This window comes from Symphalangus syndactylus, chromosome 13, assembly GCF_028878055.3.
Source record: "Symphalangus syndactylus isolate Jambi chromosome 13, NHGRI_mSymSyn1-v2.1_pri, whole genome shotgun sequence".
NCBI classification, from domain to species: Eukaryota; Metazoa; Chordata; class Mammalia; order Primates; family Hylobatidae; genus Symphalangus; species Symphalangus syndactylus.
The window spans coordinates 115,421,674-115,439,796 of NC_072435.2; the positions used below are offsets into that span (position 1 = coordinate 115,421,674).

The 18,123-nt window shown below is 39.6% G+C and overlaps 1 protein-coding gene across 17 annotated transcripts in view; it reads right to left on the reverse strand.

Annotated features, from left to right (window-relative positions):
• The window catches only part of CIT (citron rho-interacting serine/threonine kinase), a 191,867-nt gene that overhangs the window by 48,469 nt on the left and 125,275 nt on the right, over window positions 1-18,123 (reverse strand). For 12 of the 17 annotated variants that reach the window (XM_055239770.2, XM_063614612.1, XM_055239768.2 and 9 more), the window contains 3 exons: window positions 17,870-18,067; window positions 8,288-8,341; window positions 774-971 (listed from right to left, as the gene is read on the reverse strand). In XM_055239770.2, the coding sequence (XP_055095745.1) occupies window positions 774-971; window positions 8,288-8,341; window positions 17,870-18,067 (450 nt within the window). The remainder of the gene's footprint in view (window positions 1-773; window positions 972-8,287; window positions 8,342-17,869; window positions 18,068-18,123) is intronic. The other 5 variants (XM_063614616.1, XM_063614615.1, XM_063614614.1 and 2 more) reach the window with 1 other exon arrangement.

Here is an 18,123-nt window from a genome sequence, read left to right on the forward strand (position 1 = left end):
TTGTCTTTAAACAAGGATTTCCTGGAGATTACTTTGGTCGGGTCAGTTTCAGAAAAGCACAAGTTTCTAACTACAGTTCGAAATGCAGTTTGTCTTTTTCTTCTGCAGCCCAAGGGGACCAGGCAAGAATGGATGAAGGGCCAGTTCTGCAGCCACCTTAGAGGCAGAACCCAAAGCAAAGCCAGGGGAAGTGACCAAGCTTAAAATCAAGCCATTTACATTGATCCCCCAAAGCATTTGATTTTGTTTTTATCTACCTTTATTTTTTCGAGACAGGGTCCAGCTCTGTCACCCAGGCTGGAGTACAGTGGCATGATCACAGTTCACTGCAGCCTCGAGCCCCTGGGTTCAAGCATTCCTCCCACCTCAGCTTCCTGAAAAGCTGGAACTACTGGCATGCACCACCAAGCCCAGCTTATTTTCATCTTTTTTATTTTTTTTTTTAGAGATGGGGTCTCACTATATTGCCCAGACCGATCCTGAACTCCTGGGCTCAAGTGATCCTTCCGCCTCAGCCTCCCAAAGTACTGGGATGACAGGGAAGAGCCACCACACTGGCCCTATTTTTTAAAATCAAAATTAATAAGAACTACACACTTTTAAAAGCCATTTTTAAAACCCTAAAGACTTGGAAACAAGACATGATTTTAAAAAGAGCTCAATTACTGTATGAGGTTCAGTGTTGGAACCCTTGGGAGAATGCACCAAGCGCTCCTCCTAAAATCCTTCTAAAAGTCCTCTAGGGATCTCACGACCTTGTTAACCCTCCTTACTTGCTTCTGGCTGGTAAGTTGCATCTCTCGTTCCGTGATCTCCCGGCGGAGATGGTCCACTTCACTTCGCAGTTGTACAATCTCATCGTTGGCGCCAGAAGCCTCATCGAGTTGTTTGGACAAGTAGAAGTTTTGGTTGTTGAGTTCAGCATTGTCCTCGGTCAGCTGGTTTAGCTGCTCCTCCAGGTCTGTGATTACCTAAAAGAGGAAAGGAATCCAGTTACACGCCAAGCACATTCATTTCAAATAAGAAATTGCTTCTAGGGCTATGAAGTTCTGAACCCATGTGACACTGGCAATCAACGTGCCGCTCGTGAGTTTGCCCACCTGACCTTGAGAGCCATGTCCAAGCTCCTATGCACACCCACTTAACTCTAAACACCAGCAGTGGAAGAAAAAGACTCAGTTTCTCTCTAATTCAGGACACATCTAAAAAATATGGCAAAAGCAATCAAAAGTAATCACTGCATGAAACGGACGACTTCTAATGAGATCAAGTTGGAGGAAATAATATAATGTGGAAAGAAAATGCAAATTAAGAATAGACTGGTATCACCATCCACTAATTAAACTAAAAATGCCCATGACACTATCTCTAGGACCTTATTATTGGAGATGGCCATAGTCCTAGAAAGCAAAATGAAGTTCTTATCAAGGAAGACCGACAGGGAAAGACACCAGGAGTTATTTCAATAATATCACAAGCAATAAATTTAATTTCATACAACAAAGGAAAAAAACTTAAGAAAAACTCTGAAAATACAATACACTGTACTATAGCATGACTTTAATGGATTTTACTACACAGTTGCCTATCAGACAATGGGAAGCCATGTATATGAAATTGTTATTTTATTGAGAGAGATTTAATCGGGGTTTGCTAAATTACTCTCCTGCTCAGTAGCAGAATGACTTCAATTTCAGAACATTTAGCTTTCCTATTCTCTTTGCTGAGATTTAGTATTACGGCTTGCAGAGAGCTTTCATGTATAATACTTTGGAAGTTTAAGGGCAATTTTCTAATAATAGTTGGACTGAGGCACACAGGCAGTAAATTAAATTTTATGTAACAAAAAGAAGGAAATTAAAAGGAAATGCCGTTAAGCCTACAGTTATTAATTGTTTCCAATTTTCAAACCTAGAGTCGATTTCGTTTATGAAATGTTGCCATTGCTTTCATGACTAATTCCCTATTTTAACCCTCTTTGATTATCAATTTAAAAAAAAAAAATCTTCCCAGGCACATGAAATTAAAGAACATCAATTAAGTACACTTGTCCACAAATGTGCTCAGAGGAGATACAACTTTTCATTTTGTTAACTGAGCTGATAACCTTTTAGTGTATGGTCTAATGGTCTAGTAATTTGTTTTTTAATGTCAAAAGCCACATTAATTCCTAATGTACTATTTTGAGGTACACTGTCAGCTACAAGAGGGGGAATAAAAGTTATCTGGTCAGGTTCTTAGCTCAGATACCTTCTTTATCAAGGAAGACAAATAAGGAAAATCTGTACATTTGCCATTCCTAGCAGACACTTATGACTTACAGGGTCCCTGCCTTTCCCTTTGTGTGGCATGTTAAATCTCCTAAAACCAGAAACAATGAATAAACAATGCCCACTAGTTCAACTGGTCTCCTTCCTGCACATAGTAAACCCATTCCTTAAGATGTTTTTCTTTTTTTTTTTTTTTTTTTTTTTGAGACAGAGTCTCGCTCTGTCGCCCAGGCTGGAGTGCAGTGGCGCGATCTCGGCTCACTGCAAGCTCCGCCTCCCGGGTTCCCGCCATTCTCCCGCCTCAGCCTCTCCGAGCAGCTGGGACTACAGGCGCCCGCCACCACGCCCGGCTAATTTTTTTGTATTTTTAGTAGAGACGGGGTTTCACCGTGGTCTATCTCCTGACCTCGTGATCCACCCGCCTCGGCCTCCCAAAGTGCTGGGATTACAAGCGCGAGCCACCGCGCCCGGCCAAGATGTTTTTCATAATGTCTCCATTTAACTACTAATGCTTCCCCCTACCTCTTTCCCAAAGAAAAATAAGACAGGCAAGCTGGCTTGGAAGATATAAAATGGATTCTGGAACCCCAAATAAGCCATTTGACCTTTGCTGGGTTAGTTTCTCCATCTGTGACATGGGAGTGAACACTGTATTTACTCATCTGCTTTTACTTTTTTAACTTTTTGAATTTTCTTGCATGCTATTTGACCTTAATGTATCATGTGAACATGAGGTCAGGAGATCAAGACTATCCTGGCTAACACGGTGAAACCCCATCTCTACTAAAAATACAAAAAATTAACTGGGCATGGTGGCGGGCGCCTGTAGTCCCAGCTACTCGGGAGGCTGAGGCAGGAGAATGGCGTGAACCCAGGAGGCGGAGCTTGCAGTGAGCCACAATTGCGCCACTGGACTCCAGCCTGGGTGACAGAGCGAGACTCCATCTCAAAAAAAAAAAAAAAAAAAAAAACCTCTTGGGGAATAAACAGACTAGACTATAGAAAGTCTACTCACATGAAAATACATCATTGCCAAAATAATTTACTTGCCATTCAAGGACGTATTTAAGACTTTGGGTACCTGCTTTCTTTGATTAACGAAAAAATGCAATTCATCATTTGTGATGGTAGCCCATTTCTGCCACCTCTTCTTTTTCTCCCAAAGTTATATTATAAAATGCTAAAGAAGAAACACTTGAAAAAGGGCAATTTGGTATCACTCAATTGAGATGGGCCCATTGGAATAAGAAGGGTCTTTTTATTTCCCTGTCGTTATCCAGTTTTCGAGGGTTCTCATGCCTCCGATTATATTTCTGGTTTGTGACTGCTGGTTCTATGTTTGGTCATCATCTCTATTTTGCCCATTTGACAAGAGAAGTGTTACATGTTTTTGTAAAGTACCCATGCCGAGATTTAAGGCATTTTAATTGATTTGGACTTTTTATACACATATTCTATCTACCCAAGTCATAACACATTTAGCTTGTGACCTTGTTTCAAGTTGCTGGAGTCATGATATTAAATGTTGGACACACCCACACACACACACACATATGTTACTGAGTTTACAGATATTAAACTGACTTATGACATAGGCAGTAAATTAATGGTCTCTGTGGGTTTTTTTTAAAAAAAAGCATAATAACATGCAATGTTCACTGCTGTCCTTTGAAGTAGGTATTATTTTACTTCTATTTTATAGATGGGGAAATTGGGGCAACAGAGATGCTAGGTAACTTGCCCAAGGTCACTGCTAGTAAATAACAAAGCCAGAATTTGAACCCAACATTAAAACTCAAGAATCTACATTCTTGCCCCCTGAACTATACTGCCTGTCTAAAATAGGGATAGAAGTGTTTATTCACTTTTTTATTCAGATCTTTGAAAACTGAAATGATGGAGGTAAGATATATTGACCATTCAGGACAACTCTTCTTGATTTTGATCCAGGGAATGTGCAAGGAAAATTGTTAGGTCTACTTTCTGGTCCTGGGTATATTCTCTACCCACCAAGCACAAATGATTTGTTTACTATGAGTCTGTTAACCTTTTAACCCCAAAGATAGAAGGTAAAAAAGAGAAACTGAAAGGCTGATTCCATCTTAGCAGTAAAAAAATTTGAGCAAGATATCTTCACAACGCAGGGGCCAGCAGAGCTTTCTTATATGCTGTTTTTACAGATGAGAGGTCTTGGCACAGTTCTAAGAGAGAAGAGAAGATATAAAAAAAATGATCTAAGCTGGATGTGGTGGCTCACACCTGTAATCCCAGCACTTTGGGAGGCTGAGCCGGGTGGATCACCTGAGGTTGACAGTTCAAGGCCAGCCTGACCAACATGGAGAAATCCCATCTCTACTAAAAATACAAAATTAGCTGGGCATGGTGGCACATGCCTGTAATCCCATCTACCCAGGAGGCTGAGGCAGGAGAATCACTTGAACCCAGGAGGTGGAGGTTATGGTGAGCCAAGATCGCGCCATTGCACCCTGGCCTGCAACAAGAGCAAAACTCCATCTCCCAAAAAAAAAAAAGACCTACTCTCAGTGTCAAAAAGAAAAAAGAGAACTCTGTTTGGGCTTATCTGTTGTTTTTCAACGCTACCATGGTTCTGAGAAGAAGATGTGAACCTCTCACACCTAACTGGAAGACCAGTTAAGGGGTGAAGAAACCAGTCAGACAATGAGCATCAGGCTAAACAGACACAGGACTGAAATCCTATTTTAATGCCTGGTTCTCTTCTGAAGGCAGCTATTTGCATATTATTTATTTTTAATCTTATAGCTGACAGATTGATTCATAATTAAAACTGTGTCATATGTTTGCCCACCAACTCCCCTCTAAAACAGACTTAGGTAGGGTTTTAGGTGCCAGATTGAATCAAATCCTTTTTAAATGTCTTCAAAATATAGAAATGGTCTGAGCTTGAAAATCTTACTGTGCATGAGCTTTTTGAAAGCTGAAGAGAGCTCCTATCAATTGAGTTATTATGGGAGTTGTGGGAACTCCCATAATAACTCATTTTTAAATGACAAAGATGACATTTCCTAGCGGAGACAATCTTGGGCAATGCCAAAAAAGAAAGGAACCTCCAACACACTCCTCTGAAGTGTCTTTAAAGCGGTCTTGAACTTGCAAAAGTATAATTGAGACCTACTATTGTGGCCAAATGTTGTTCTAAAGTAGTGGTTTTCAAACTTTTTAAAGTAGCAGCAGAGCCATTTTCCAAACAAAATATTATATTATAAGCCCAGGAGAATAAAATAATAATAGTAACCAATGTTGTTTGGTACTTTCTATGGATCAGGCCCTGTGCAAGCAGTTTGCAAGTATCTCATTTAATTCTCGCAGCAACCTTATGAGGGAGGTACTACTACCAAATCCCATGACTCAGTGTTCCATAAGTTGTACTGTTTCTGAAATGTGGATACGTGGTATACTGGAACCAGCAGCTCTCTCTCTTCCCTCACCCAGCCCCCAAAGAGCAGTTATTAAATAAATTATGCATCCTACAATCAATGAGTGTATTGATTGGAACTGAAGGTATACAATGTTATCTCCATTTTACAGACAAAGAAACAGAGGCTTAGTAGGATAATACACATAAGTTACTAAGAGGCCAATTTATAATCTGAACTCTATCTGATTCCAGAGCCCATGGCTTAGACTACTAAATTACACAGCTCCTCTGGCTGAAATGTGGGTGAAGGGCATCTCTCTCAGGTTCACACACGCACACTTGGGAAGGCCCCCATAGGCTTCGCCACAGAACACAGAGGTAAATGAAGCAAAGATTAGAAGTCACCGTTCAGAAAATGCAAATTTGGAGAGCATTAGAGTTACATGAGAAAGTAATCAAATGCATTCTACATACTAGCGTATTCCACTAAAACTAAACTTTCAATTTTTAAAATGGGGGACAAGATGAATTACAAAAGGGTACAAGGAAACTTTTGAGGGTCATGAATACAATAAATATTTTGTTTTTATCGCTCAAGAATAAAATTTGGATAATCTTATTATCCAAAATAATAATAAAATTCATCATTTTGATTGTTTTGCTGTTTCACAGTTATATACACATTTTAAAATGCATCAGATTATAGTACACCAATTATACCTCAATAAAACTGTAAAAAAAAATGTTTTTTAGAAAGTTCTTATGCCAAAAGACTAAAAAGGGAAAAATGAACTCCAGATGAATGGAACAGGATTACTAATGCACACATTTTTTAAAATCCAAGCTTATATAAGGAAAAAATAGTAATATAAAAAATTCCAGCCATAAAATGATCTACATTTTATTCAGTGATCATTCACGCACATGTATGTAATATAAGCAAATAACTCTTGTGTAAAATAAGAAATGAAGACAACAAGAAACTAAAATCCTAGGACAGAAAACTACCAGAATGTCACCCCACAACTCCTCAAGGAAGGGAGGAGGGATGGAGGAAATCCACAGACATTTTAAGGCAGGCCCATCCCAATCCACCATCACATCAGAAAATACAGACCAAAAAACTGGTCTGTCAGTTCCCTACTAAAGTCAAACAGAGGCAAATCTCATGACCTAGTAATTCTTGGGGATATGTTCACCAGAAGTAAGTGCTCACAGCCACCAAAGGCCTTGTGTAACGGGGTTTCCTAACAGCTTAATCCATTACGGAAACAATCCAAACTTCTACCAACAAGGAGAATGGATAAACAAACTTAGTTCTATTCATACACCAGAAACACCACACAGTGATAAAAAAAAAAAAAAAAAAAAGAACAAATTATTGATAGGTACAGCAACATGGAGGAACCTCACAAACCATTTAAGCGAAAAAACAGCTAAGCCCCAGAGAGCATATCCTCTGTGATTCCATTTACATGACGTTCAAGAACAGGCAAGACTAAACTATGGTATCAGAGGTCAGCATAGTGGTTACCCTTTGGGTGAAGGATGATGATGGGAAGGGGACATGAGGGAGCCTTCGGGGACTGAGAAAGTTCTGTATCTTGATCTACATTGGGGTTACCCAGTTGTCTATCTGTGCAAAACTTTTATTGAGCTGTATACTTAAAATTACTACATTTTTATGTGCTTTACTAGATACATTTTATATCTAAATTAAGAAAAAAATACCATTAGGACTTAATATTTCATTTACAGTAGCTAAAGAGGAAAGAAAGAGCTCATAATAAGAAAATAAAATGTGTATGTGTGTGGAGGCTGGGAGGTGTTTCTGGAAATTCACAAATGCAAATAATACAAACAAGGACAAGATCACTGAGGACTAAGAAGGTAATAAAGTGACAAAAAGGCCAAAGAAAAGAGAGGGCACATGAATAAGGAGAACATCCCCATCTTCTGAAAGGGGCCTATTTCAGTCCCTCACTCTGATCAAAAATAGACTGAATTCCCACTGACCCTACTCTATTATATAACCTATGGAAGATGCTTATCCACTCATAGAATTTACTTCTCTCAATATAAATAACATCTCCCAAAGAGTCCTAGATTTTGAATTTGCATGTTAGAAAGCCAAATTTTGCCTGGTAGAAAGTTACAATTTCTAGGTCTCCAGGAGAAGAGCTCATTGGTCTTTCCTCTGCAGGGGCAGCAATCTGGAGAAGTCTCACAGATACAACTGCCCTGGTGACAGGAAAGTCTCTGACCCGGGCTAGCCATGGCACCTTCTACATTGGGGCAGGAGGGGGAGCTGCCTGGGGATTTTTGTTGCAGCTGCTGAAACCTATTAGTTGTTCCACTAATAGTGAGAATTATTTTGACCCTTCCAACTATCCTCTTCCCCCAAACATGAAGAATGGTTTCAGTTTTTGAAAACTGGAAGAACCCCCAAAAACAGGTTATCTAGGGCTCAAAAACTCCAAATAAGGTTGATTGCATTATCTTCTTCAAGCTGCAAGTTCATATCAAAACTCAGTCACCAATATTTTAAAGAGATTTCCCCTTTTCCTTCTCTGTTTTAGTTTCATGTTATTTTAATCGTCTTTGGTTAATTAATACTCACAGTACAGCTGTTACGAAGAGCATCAAATTTGCGCTGGATTTCATCTCTATGTGCCTAAAAGGTAAGAAGTTGATTATAAATTTTTCATAGGGTAGAATACAATTCTACATGCTACGGGTCAAATATAGAGAATAGCAATTTTCCTGGAAAGCCGAGAATGTGGCACCAGCATCTGTTTTCAAAGAACTAATTAATCAAATCATCCCCAACACCAGAAATAAGTTACAGGAATACACAATGCTGTGTTAATAACAATTAACTCTTTAGACCACACATGCACACCCTGTACAAATATTTTTAACATTTATATTAACACCTAGAGACTATTAGGTGAACAGGGAAAAAAAGCAATAAAGGATGAAGTTTTACTCTCCTTCATTTGTCCTATTCCCATTCTGAAAAGATGAGTATTTTCCCTCTTCCCTCCAACTGACTCCTCCCCAGCCTACCCCCTGACACACACATACACACAGAAACACACACACAGGACAATAGCCAAGACAAAGGGACTTTATGTGTGTGTTGTTTTTTCATTAAAAGCTGCAGACATTCAGAAAACTCTACATCAGCCTTGAAATAAATATATATAGGCTTTCTCCAGGACAAAGCTGCCTTAAACCAGCAGCATCTTTTCCGTTGACAAGGACTTTTTTAGTGCATACTATATGCTTGACACCGTGGAAGGATATAGACATCCATGACCCATGCCTTCATTCTGGTGAGGGAAGATCGGAAATGATTAAGTGTGTGATTACAGACTGGGACAAATGTTATAAAGAAAACAAATAGGGACCATTTAAAAAAAAAAAAAAGAATAAGAAAGGTAGGTAGAAACTTACTTAGATGGGATGGTCAAGGAGGGCTTCTCTGAGGAGGTGGCATGTAAGCTGAAACCTATAGGATGATGAGGAGCCAGCCATGCAATGGACAGGAGACGGCAGAGGGAGCAGCATTTGGAAAGACCCTGAGGCAGGAAAGGGTCTGGTGCATTTGATGAACAACAACAACCAATAAAACTGAGTGGCTACAGCAGAGTTTTTCAAACTGCAAGCTGTGACCCAATAGCAAGCATGGCAAGTGGGGTTTTTTGGTTTGTTGTATCCAATAAAGTAGAATAAAAAAGATAGAATTGAAAACATCAGAATGTGCCTTGAGTAATAAACATGAGGTCTGTTACAGGAAACTTCTGCTTTAGGTACTATAACTCATCAAATTTAAGGTACTTTCCATTGTAAAACCTATGACTATTTTATGTAACATTAAGAAAGAAAAAGTGCTGTTGAACTATGACATGTTTATGTCTGTATATGACTGTAATATGCACCTTGATTTCAGATACCTTAGAATCAGTGAAATACAGTATATATACTCCCTTCTATTGGATTGCAAGTAAAATGTATTCTGTGGGTTGTGGTCAACTTTTGAAAAAGCACAGCAAGGACGAAAAAAAGTAGCCCAAGATGACGATAGGGACCAAGGCAGAGACCAAGAATCTTGAAGGTCCAATAAAGAATTTAGGTTTCATTCAAAATTCAATTAATTGAAAACCAATGGAAAATTTTAAGAAAGAAAGTGACAGATTTTACGGTTGTTTTAAGATCACTGTAGACGTCATAGGGAGAAGAGGATCAAAATAGAACAAAGGTAGAACGTAGCAGGGAAACCACTAAAGGTATTGTTACTGTCATTCAAGCAAGAGATGATGGTGGCTTGGAGAAGGATGGTAGCAAAAACAAACAAACAAACAAACCAAACAGAGAAAGTGGATGCAACTGAGATCTCCTTTGAAAACATAAGGAAAAGGACTTACCGATAGATGTGTGGCCAAGAGGAAAGAGGAGTCAAAGATGCCCTAACAGACTTTTCACTTGATAGACAAAGTGGATATGGTCCCATTTGCTTATGTATGAAAACCCAAATAAGAACCCAGAACCCAGTTTAGGGCAGATGTAAGAGTGATCCTTCTATTTAATTATAAAAAAAAAAAAAGTCTCCATAAGAAGGTCTATAAGAGGCCAGGCACAGTGGCTCATGCCTGTAATCCCAGCACTTTGGGAAGCCAAGGCAGGCGGATCATGAGGTGAGGAGATTAAGACCATCCTGGCTAACAGGATGTTCTCTACTAAAAAAATACAAAAAATTAGCCAGGTGTGGTGGCAGGTGCCTGTAGTCCCAACTACTCAAGAGGCTGAGGCAGGACAATGGTGTGAACCCGGGAGGCAGAGCTTGCAGTGAGCCGAGATCACGCCACTGCACTCTAGCCTGGGCAACAGGGCGAGACTCTGTCTCAAAAAAAAAAAAAAAGTCCATAAGATAACTGAGTCAGAAATTTTAGAGCTGTGATGTTTTTTTCTAATATGTCTATTTTTCCATAAACACTATTGTAAGTTTATAACGGCAGATTAGATACTTTAGAAGAAAAGATTAGTGAACTTGAAGACAAGCAGAAACAAATAAGTAGAAGACAAGAAGTAGAAACCAAAATGAAACACAATGAGAAAAGAAAAAGGCATTTTCAAAAAATGCAGAGCATCAGGGAGTTGTGGACAACTTCAAGTAGCCTAACATACATGAATTAGAGTCCCAGAAGGAGTACAGGAGACAGAGAAAATATTTCAAGAAATAATGGCCACAAATTTTCCAAAGTTGATGAAAGCCATAAACCCACAGATACAAAATATTCAAAAAGTCCCAAGCATAAGAAATGTGAAGAAAATTAACCTAAAGCACACTATAATGAAACTGTTTAAATCCAATAATAAAAAGAAAATCTTAAAAAAAAAAAAAAACAGCCGGAGAAAAATACATGTTACATTAAGAGAAACAAAAATGAGAAAGACAGATTTCTCACCAAGATGGGGAGAAGGAGTGGGCATGAAAAGCTAGAACACAGTAAAGCAATATCTTCAAAGTGCTGAAATAAAAAAATAAAAGAAACAAGCAAAAAACAAAAAACAAACAAAAACTGTCCACATAGAATTCTATACCCAGCAAAAATACCTTTTAAAAAATGAAGGTAATATAAAAACTTTTTCAAACATACAAAAGTTGAAGGAATTTGACACCAGCAGACCTGTGCTATAAGAAATGTTAAAGAAAGTCCTTCCGACAGATGGAAAATGGCAACCAGACATTTGGATCTACACAAATGAATGAAGAGCCCTGGAGAGATGGTAAAACAAAACAAACCAAAACTAGATTAGTTGCTGAAAATAGCCAGAAGAGAATTATAATGTTCCCAATATAAAGAAAAGATAAATCTTTGAGGTGATGGATATCCCAATTACCCTGATTTGATCATTACACATTGTAGGCATGTATCAAAATGTCACATGTATCTCAAATATATGTACGACTGTGATATATCAATTAAAAAATATATAAAATACCAAAAAATAGATAGTTGCATAGACAGAATCACAGACAAATTTGTAAATAAAAAGTTATTTTAGAATTGACTTCCTAAATAACTAGCCTATATTCTATGGACTAATTTAACAGATCTTAATTTTTTTTCTAAAAATCTATCTGCTTTTTGCCCAGCAATAATGAGAGATTTATTCCTTTGTTAAGATAAGAATACTGCGTATCCAAAGTAAGACTGTGGCTATCTGCACTATGTCAAAATCTCATCTGTGACCAAGCAGCAGCCTAGACCCAAGGACCACACAACCCCCTTTACTGTCTTCCATGATCACCAAAAACCAAAGGCAAGGATTCTTCCTAGAGAAAGAATAAGGCCCTTATGTTAACAGACTCTTGGTCAGGAATCAGCAAATTTTTTCCTTAAAATGCCAGATAAGAAAATTTCCTTAAAATTTCCAGAGCATCCAGTCTTGGTTAGAACTACTTAACTCTACCCTTCTAGAGCAAAAGCAGCCACAAACGATAGGTAAACAAACGGACATGTTTGTTTCTAATGTGTTCTAATAAAACTTTATATTTACAGAAAACAGGTGACAGACTAAAATTTGGCCTGTAATTTGCCAGTCTCGGCTCTAAGTGACCATTTGGTGTGAAATCTCTCAAAAACAGAAACAGGAAGCTGAGAGTGGAGTTAGCTCCTTCAAAGCATAAGTGGTGACCATAAAAAAGCTCACTGGCTTATCCACAGGGACAGAAGCCCTATTCCACTTTCTTATTAATAGCAAAGTTTCAAATAACACAGCACCATTAAAAACTCATTTAACTCTCCCACTGGAGTCTGAAATTTCAGTCATTAATACTGATCCATTTCCATTAAAATTAACCATTATGGGGCCTTTGGATCATGTCAAGCAATCCTCTCTGAAGGTTAATATAATGAACCACAGTCATTATGGCTTTTGATTTATTACTGTTTATGAAATATAAACACAAAATGTAGAACTGACCCTGCTGTGGTTGCTAGACATACTGTAAGCATTTAACTACTGAACTAGTCACAGTAAGAAAATGGTAAGTCATATGTTTTATGTTTTTTTGAAATAAGTTATAAAACAAATACACAAAAAGGCAAAAGCTCATGGAATAGAATATATACATAAAGACAGCAAAACACAAAAGACAAGCTTTGGATGCTCTCAATGAAATGTGTGAGTGTTAATTAGATATTAGGTGCTACAGAGAATAAATATCTACACTCTTAAAAATTACTGAGGACCCCAAAGAGCTCTTGTTTATGTAGTATTCACCTACACTTGCAGCATTAGAAATTAAGACTGAGATGGCCAGGGGCAGTGGCTCACGCCTGTAATTCCAGCACTTTGGGAGGCTGAAGCAGGTGGATCACGAGATCAGGAGTTTGAGACCAGCCTGACCAACACGGTGAAAACCCTTCTCTACTAAAAATTTAAAAATTAGCTGGGAGTGGTGGCGTGTGCCTGTAATCCCAGCTACTCAGGAGGCTGAGGCAGGAAAATCGCTTGAACCCAGGAGGTGGAGGTTGCAGTGAGCCGAGATCGCGCCATTGCACTCCAGCCTGGGTGACAGAGGGAGACTCCATCTCAAAAAAAAAAAAAAAAAAATTAGGCCGGGCGCGGTGGCTCAAGCCTGTAATCCCAGCACTTTGGGAGGCAGATGCAGGTGGATCATGAGGTCAAGAGATCGAGACCATCCTGGCCAACACGGTGAAACCCCGACTCTACTAAAAATACAAAAATTAACTGGGCTTGGTGGGCGAGCACCTGTAGTCCCAGCTACTCGGGAGGCTGAGGCAGGAGAATCGCCTGAACCCAGGAGGCGGAAGTTGCAGTGAGCCGAGATCACACCACTGCACTCCAGCCTGGCAAGAGAGTGAGACTCTGTCTCAAAAAAAAAAAAAAAAATTAAGACATAGTTTTCAAATATTTATTTTTTATTTCTTTTAAAATAACACTAACATTGCTTTTGCACCATCACTGCAAATATTAACACAGTGAAAAGTGTCAAATGACATCTTAGTATTGTTATGGAAACAGTCTGACAGCCAGGCATAATGGCTCATATCTGTAATCCCAGCACTTTGAGAGACCAAGGCAGGAGAATTGCTTGAGCCCAGGAGTTCAAGACCAGCCTGGGAAACATGGTGAAACCTCTTCTTTACAAAAAAATACAAGTTAACCAGGTGTGTGGCATGCACCTATAGTCCCAGCTACTTGGGAGGCTGAGGTGGGAGTATCACTCTTGAGCCTGGGAGTCAAGGCTGCAGTGTGCTGACATTGCACCACTGCACTCCAGCCTGGGTGACAGAGTGACACCCTGTCTCAAAAAAAAAAGGGAAAAAACCATCTGATCTTGGGAAACCCAGGAGTCCACAGATCCACTTTGGGAACCACTAACCTAGGAGTTGGGTGGCAAAAATGTGGACAGACAGGCTGCAGCCAGTCTGCCCCTAAGACCAGAGAGATACTTTCTTCTGGAAGTATTTATGTCTTAATTTTCAGGAAAGTTACAAGAAGAAGAAAGAAAAGTAAACTACAATGTAGCCTTGAGGGAGCAAAATATCTGCAGAACTAAAGAAAGGAAACAAGCGTGTAGATGTCTGACCACCTTCTGGGATCCATGGTCAGGATTCTAGAACGCTTAGGCTTCTGTGCACCCACCCCCTTTCTGGGTGAAGGCAGGCACCAGGCAAGAATGTCACCTTACGTGCCCCTATTTCACATCTTGGCTATCATGCCGATGGCTTACTAATTAATTAAACAGAGGGCTTGATATTTATGTATGAGAATGAGAACGTGCACTGACTCATGATTTTAACAAATCAAAGAGGATGACTTTGGGATCCCATCATCACGCTATGCAGGGAGAAGGATTCCTGTCGTTAGTGCCTCTAGCTTTCAACTCTTGATTATTCAACATTAGTCACTTGACAGAATCAGTAAAAGAACAGAGGGGCGAAAACACAAAATGTGTTCGTGAGGCCTGGCCGGTGTACACGGAGCATACAGCACGCCTCTTGCCTGGTGGTCCTCTTCAGAGTGATGCTTATACCACATCACGCATCATGTGCTATAAGGTGTACATACTCAAATTCTCCCCCTTGAGATGGAGTCTTAAATATCAAGTTCAGGCGGAAATGTCTCTTTTCCAGCAATAAGTATGGAAGTATCTTAAAAGCATGTTTCTGTTTAAATTTGATAGGATGCATGAAGTGAAAGTGGAGAAAAGGCAAGCATTAGAAAGGGCAACAAAGGCCTCCCACCTGCACCGCCAAGACCCTTCAATGGAGAGCTTTAATTTAACTGTGCTCCATCTAATTTGGCCCAGGGATGGAGGCCAAACATCCTCTTACGGCTGCCTCTTACAATTAAACAATAATAGCACATTTGACTATTCCCTTTTATTGATAAAACAGCCTGCTGTGAAACTCACAAATCTCCTAGGCGATCATTTTAGATCCAGCTGACTTAATTTGACTGATGCTTGTGCAGGGTCTCAACTTGGGTCTCAAACAATGAGAAAGTTGGAAAGTATGGCATTTTGGGACCATTTTCTCTTTTTCTTGGAAAAGATATACTTTTGAGAACAAATTCAACTAATCCATTCAGGCAACAAACACATGCTGTCCATAACCAGGTTTATGGAACATAATCAAGAGAAGGGGGAAGGAAAAGCCCACAGCCTTGAAACTGAACGGAAGCAAATGGAAATGGAGTTTGGATTCCGTATGATGGGTTTGCAAACAGCTGTTGGAGGAAGGCACTTCTGCCATCATTTGAAGAAGCCCTGTTTTTTCCACAGCATCTTCATCTGCAAGAGCAACAGAGCCCTAGTTTCTAAACCAAGGGAGGTTTGTTTCTTTATTTTTTAAGAAGATGCTTTGAGGCAGTGATCTCATCTAACTAAATTAAGTCGTGACTTGCTGCTGTGCTCAGATTCCAGCAGCCATCAGACACAGCACATTCCAACCAGCAGCAAGAAAGGATTTAAAGGACTAATTTCCCCATAGATAAAGAGCAATGACACGTACTCTGTTTTATGCCCTCTTCCTTCCAAACAGGGCCAGGATAAGATACACAGTCACCCCTCCTTCCCAATTCCAACAGAGCAGCAAGATAAATGTGTCCTTCTCAGCTGCTCCGAAAAAAACGGATTTGAGGAATTACAGACCAATCCCCTGGGGAGAAAAGGCTAAAGACACAGCACTGGGCCCATAGCAAGGGCTTATTAAATATGGATTAAATTGCTGATGTCTCTTTTTCTTTCAGAGGTTGGGTATAGGTACAGGAGGAAAATATTAATATACAATGCATTAAATATAATAGTGGTTGAAATTTAGGTGCCTCCCTTTAAAAGCTAAGAAATGTTATCTGTCTCTCTCTCTCCGCCCACCCAACTCCCAACTCCAGCAAGTCTATAAGCCTTCTTGGCATGAACTCTTATATATCAACTTCATTCCTAGCTCCATTTTTTCTTCTACAGACTTATTTTCTCTTTGCCTTTTGTTTCTTATTTTGTTCTGTTTTACTGTGTTGCATCTTTCCAAGTGGTTTTCAGTCCACTGTGAAACAAGACAGTATACACAAAGACATACTGTGGTTATTTTTTGCCAAAGCAAATTTTGGGGGCATGATGTGGCATTATTTAATGAGTGTTCTCATAGAGACTACGGAACCTAAATGTGCAGTCAATATCTGAACTTGGTGTAAGTCCTAGAAAATCTAGGATGCACAAACATACTGGAAGCCACTAAACTTTGGACTGGTCCTATACAGACCCTGGCACTGTCAGATTACATTCCCAGTTTGGTTCAGATACTGGGATCCCCAAACCCAACAATGGGCAATAACTTCTAAGAATGAAACTACATTAAATATATATAGATACAGATAGATAGATAGATAGATAGATAGATAGATAGATAGATAGATAGAGATGTACATGTGCATTACATCTAGGTAAATTGTAAGCAATGAATGTACATGGCCACTCATTCCACGGAAGTAACCCCAATCAAAGAGAGGTTTAGAGATGTTCACTGACGGAAATGGGGACAGCATCCAAGTTGAGTCAGAATGAATAAGGTACCTATTTAGGTGGCTTATTAAAAAAACACTAAACCCAATCAGCTGTATTGTGTCCAGCCCACAGGAGAGGGCACCCTGACCAGCAGGCAGGTGTGTGCCTGTCTGCTTGGCAGGTACAGTATGATACTATGAGAAATTATGAGCTTGGTTGACACCAGCCATTAAAACTCATTTGGCCTTCTATGCTCACAATCTAGGTCCTCCAGGGAGCCTTCCAAGATTAATGGGATTTTCTAAGTATACTTCCCTGAATGGGAAAAAGAAAATGTGAAGATTGGCCACCCAGAGTACCCTAGTCAACTTGGCAGTTGCATTTCCCCCTTCAAGTTAAGTCGGCATTTCACATATCAGATTTTTGTGAGTCTTGTTATTCTGGGTCAGTCTCTGTGGGAATGATCAAATGTGGGGAAAATGGCCCCACAAAAAATCCATTTCAGACTTCTAAAAAGAACTAAGGTTTAAATCCAGTAACACCCCCGCTCCAAGTTCTACCTCCTGAGAATACTCTTCAGCTAAGTAAACTAGTCTCTCAGGAAGAGCAAGGAAGCCAGGTCCCTTTTAGAGAAAGAATCTTTCATTCAGTAGACTTTTTCCCATCCAGATCATACCAGATGCATACAAAAGACAGGAAGCAGAATCTACAGCATGAAAAAAAAAAAAAAAAAAAGAAGTAACACAAGTGAGGTTAACCCAAACAAAAAATAAAAATATGGTAGAAAGACTACTATAAGATATAAGATTATTATTATTATTTTAAATGATTACTGAAAACTAAAGTAGAAGGCCAAGGTAAACAGACTTTGGCTGAAACCAAACTTTAAAATATAATGATGATTTTTTTAAAAGAAGGAAAATACATAAATAAAGGAAGAACTTTTCAAGATACTAAGAAAAGTTTGAATATAACCAACCAAGCTCATCTATCAGTTCCAATGAAGAAGCAGCCTATGTAAGCCAATTTCCTGGCCATTGAATATCCTTGTGGATCACGTTTTCCCTCCTGGAATTTCTAAGAGTGAGCCAGTATCCTCAGTGCCACACTCATCCTAGCTGAGGCCTTTAGCAACCTGAAGATGTTGCTCCCCAGACCTACCGTGAGCGCCTGGATCTCCTCTTCGGCTTCTGCTGTGGTCTCTTCCAGCTCTGTCTTCGCCTGGCGAAGCTGGCTCTCCAGGGCCGCCCGGGCAGCCTGCAGGGCTGTCAACTGTGACTCGCGCTCCTGCAGGGAGAGCTGTAGCTCTGTGAGCTGGCGCTTGAGCTCCAGTTTCTGCTCCTCATGCTCTAGACTGACCTGAGAGAGAGAGAGAGACAGAGAGAGATAAATCCTTGGTTGGTCTGAACAAAAGA